Source organism: Hoplias malabaricus, chromosome 6 (assembly GCF_029633855.1).
Source record: "Hoplias malabaricus isolate fHopMal1 chromosome 6, fHopMal1.hap1, whole genome shotgun sequence".
Taxonomy (NCBI): Eukaryota; Metazoa; Chordata; class Actinopteri; order Characiformes; family Erythrinidae; genus Hoplias; species Hoplias malabaricus.
This window is the reverse complement of record NC_089805.1, coordinates 30,457,468-30,459,705: the sequence shown is the minus strand read 5'-3', so window position 1 is coordinate 30,459,705 and position 2,238 is coordinate 30,457,468. Positions and strand designations below refer to the sequence as shown.

The following is a 2,238-nucleotide window of genomic DNA, read 5'->3' as shown; positions in this document are numbered from 1 at the left end:
ATATTAACACACAATATTATACACAATATATGCATGTTGTGTGATGTGACTCTTATCACTGTCTCTCCCTCATTAACATTCTCTGACTGATGTGTTAAAGATGACCATATATGGTCAGGACTGAACAGTAGATGCATGTTTCAATCAAAACAGCATCATGTTTATTTACAAACACCACAACAAAAAAAAAAAAACTATCACCACGGCAACATGTAAACAAACGTCTGTGACATCGACAAAATTCCGAAGATTTGGCCATTTGCTGCTGTCCACTCACACTGACCAGCTGCAAAAATGTTTCTCTGCTGTTTTCGACCAAAAATTGAGGACGACGAGTCCAACCACGAGCTCCACCTTAAACAGAAGAGCTCTAAGAAGGAGAAGAGTAAGAATAAGAAGAGGAGGAAGTGGAGAAATGTGGAGGAGAGGAAGTTGAGCATGGAGGAGTTGGAAGTTAAGGAGGTGAAGGTGGAGGAGGAGCAGGAAGTGAGAGCTGAGGAGAAGGACACGATGGAGGAGGAGAAAGTGTTGGAGGTGGAGGAGGTTAAGGTGGAGCTCATAGAGAAGGAGGTAAAAAAGATGACGAAAGAGATTAAGCTTCTTCCGGAGATGAAGGACAGAGAGAAGGAGGAGGAGAAAGTGATGGAGGAGAAGAAAGCGGAAGTGTTAGAGGAGGTAAAGATGGTGGAAGACAAGATGGAGGAGGAACAGGAGGCCTTCAGAGAGGACGAGAAGGAGAAGGAGGATGTGGTGGAGGTTATGAGAGAAGAGAAGGAAGAGCAGATAGTGCTAAAGGTGGAGGAGGAGGAGGTGAGATTTCCTTCAATGTTTCGTGTAATATCTTTGCTCTCATTCCACAACAATTTACTGGAGAATTTGTTTTACAGTTTGGAGAGAAGGAGGAGGAAAAGATGGTGGGGGAGAAAGTGGAGGAGGTGATGGAGGTGAAGGTGGAGGAGGAGGAGGTCAAACAGAAAATGAAGGATGAAGTGAATGATGAGGAAGTGAAGATGGAGATGAAGGTTGAGGAGGAGGAGGACACAAACAATATTAAAGTGATGGAGGAGATGAGAGTGATGGAGGTGAAGGTGGAGGAGGAGCAGGAGGTGAGATGTTATTCACTGTTACATTAGGGTCATTCTTCAGTAATTCATGTGTAAACACAGCTGCTCTAAATTAAAGTGTGCTTTGGTGGAACCTTTCTACCTACAGTGTATAGAGAGGGAGGTGGAGGTGAAGGAGGAGGAGAGGAATGTGACAGAGGAGTGCAGAGAGGAGGTGGAGATGGTGGAGGAAAAGAAAGTGATGGAGGAGGTGAAGGAGAAGGATGTAGTGGAGGAGGTCAGAGAGAAAGAGGAGAAGAAAGTGATGGAGGAGGTGAAGAAGGACGAGAAGGAGGTGATGGAGGAGGTCACACCCACAGAACAGAATGGTATGTTATTAACCCTATTTCATTACTCACAGTAGATGAAAAGCTCCTGGTTGTTGAACCCTCTGCTGTTGTTGTGTTGTAGCTCCATCTCAGCCTCCGGCCCACCCTCTGTCCTCACACCTCCAGAGTTACCAGCAGGTGACCGTCCACGATGCTGACCGCGGAGACACAAGTGGTGAGTCCTTCTGAGTTATGAGACCAAAGCTTTAACACAGCTACTGAACCGAGGACGCAGAATTCACAAAGTGGACACAGTGGTGTTGGACATGAAGAGTGTGTTCATGTGGGGTTTTCTTCTCCTAGACATTCTGGTGACCACAGTTATGGTCAGCGTTAAGAGGGACTGGTGTTGCGATAGAAAAAGAAGGTGGGCCAGGACACTCTATGAGAGGAACGGTACGTCATGAACACGGAGGAATGTTTCTTCATTCGTATAAAAATGTCATGTGATCAAAGTGAACTGACCACTTGCTTGTGTTTGTGGTCAGTGTGTCATTTTTACTCTGCTGTTGTTTTGTTGTTTAGCTCTGGTCCAGGCTCTCAAACTCACAGCCTCCTCCTCCATGACGACCACCACTTCCCAGTGAAGGAAAAAGTACAGAGCTGATGGACAGAGAGATGGACATAAACATCAGCTTCAAAAGAAAATAAAATCCCTTTATACTTTACTCCCAAATTTTTCAATCTGTACATATTGATTTCATTGATAATATTGTAGCTATATTGTTTAGTGTATAGCTCATTAACAAAAAAAAAAAAAAAAAACACTTTTTACCCTTTGTTTGTGAATTTTTTTTCTTAATTTT

The 2,238-nt window shown here is 43.9% G+C and overlaps 1 protein-coding gene across 1 annotated transcript; it reads left to right on the top strand.

The window, feature by feature from the left end:
• Window positions 1-294: 294 nt before the first annotated feature.
• On the top strand, window positions 295-1,133 carry LOC136700204 (uncharacterized protein PF3D7_1120000-like). Its single transcript, XM_066675485.1, has 2 exons — window positions 295-810; window positions 888-1,133. The coding sequence occupies exons 1-2, from the start codon at window positions 295-297 to the stop codon at window positions 1,131-1,133; spliced, it is 762 nt and encodes a 253-aa protein (XP_066531582.1).
• Window positions 1,134-2,238: the final 1,105 nt, after the last annotated feature.

Coding starts and splice junctions, on each gene's coding strand:
- LOC136700204 (XM_066675485.1), top strand. CDS start 295: ATGTTTCTCTGCTGTTTTCGACCAAAAATTGAGGACGACGAGTCCAAC. Junction 811..887: donor TAAAGGTGGAGGAGGAGGAG/GTGAGATTTCCT, acceptor TTTGTTTTACAG/TTTGGAGAGAAGGAGGAGGA.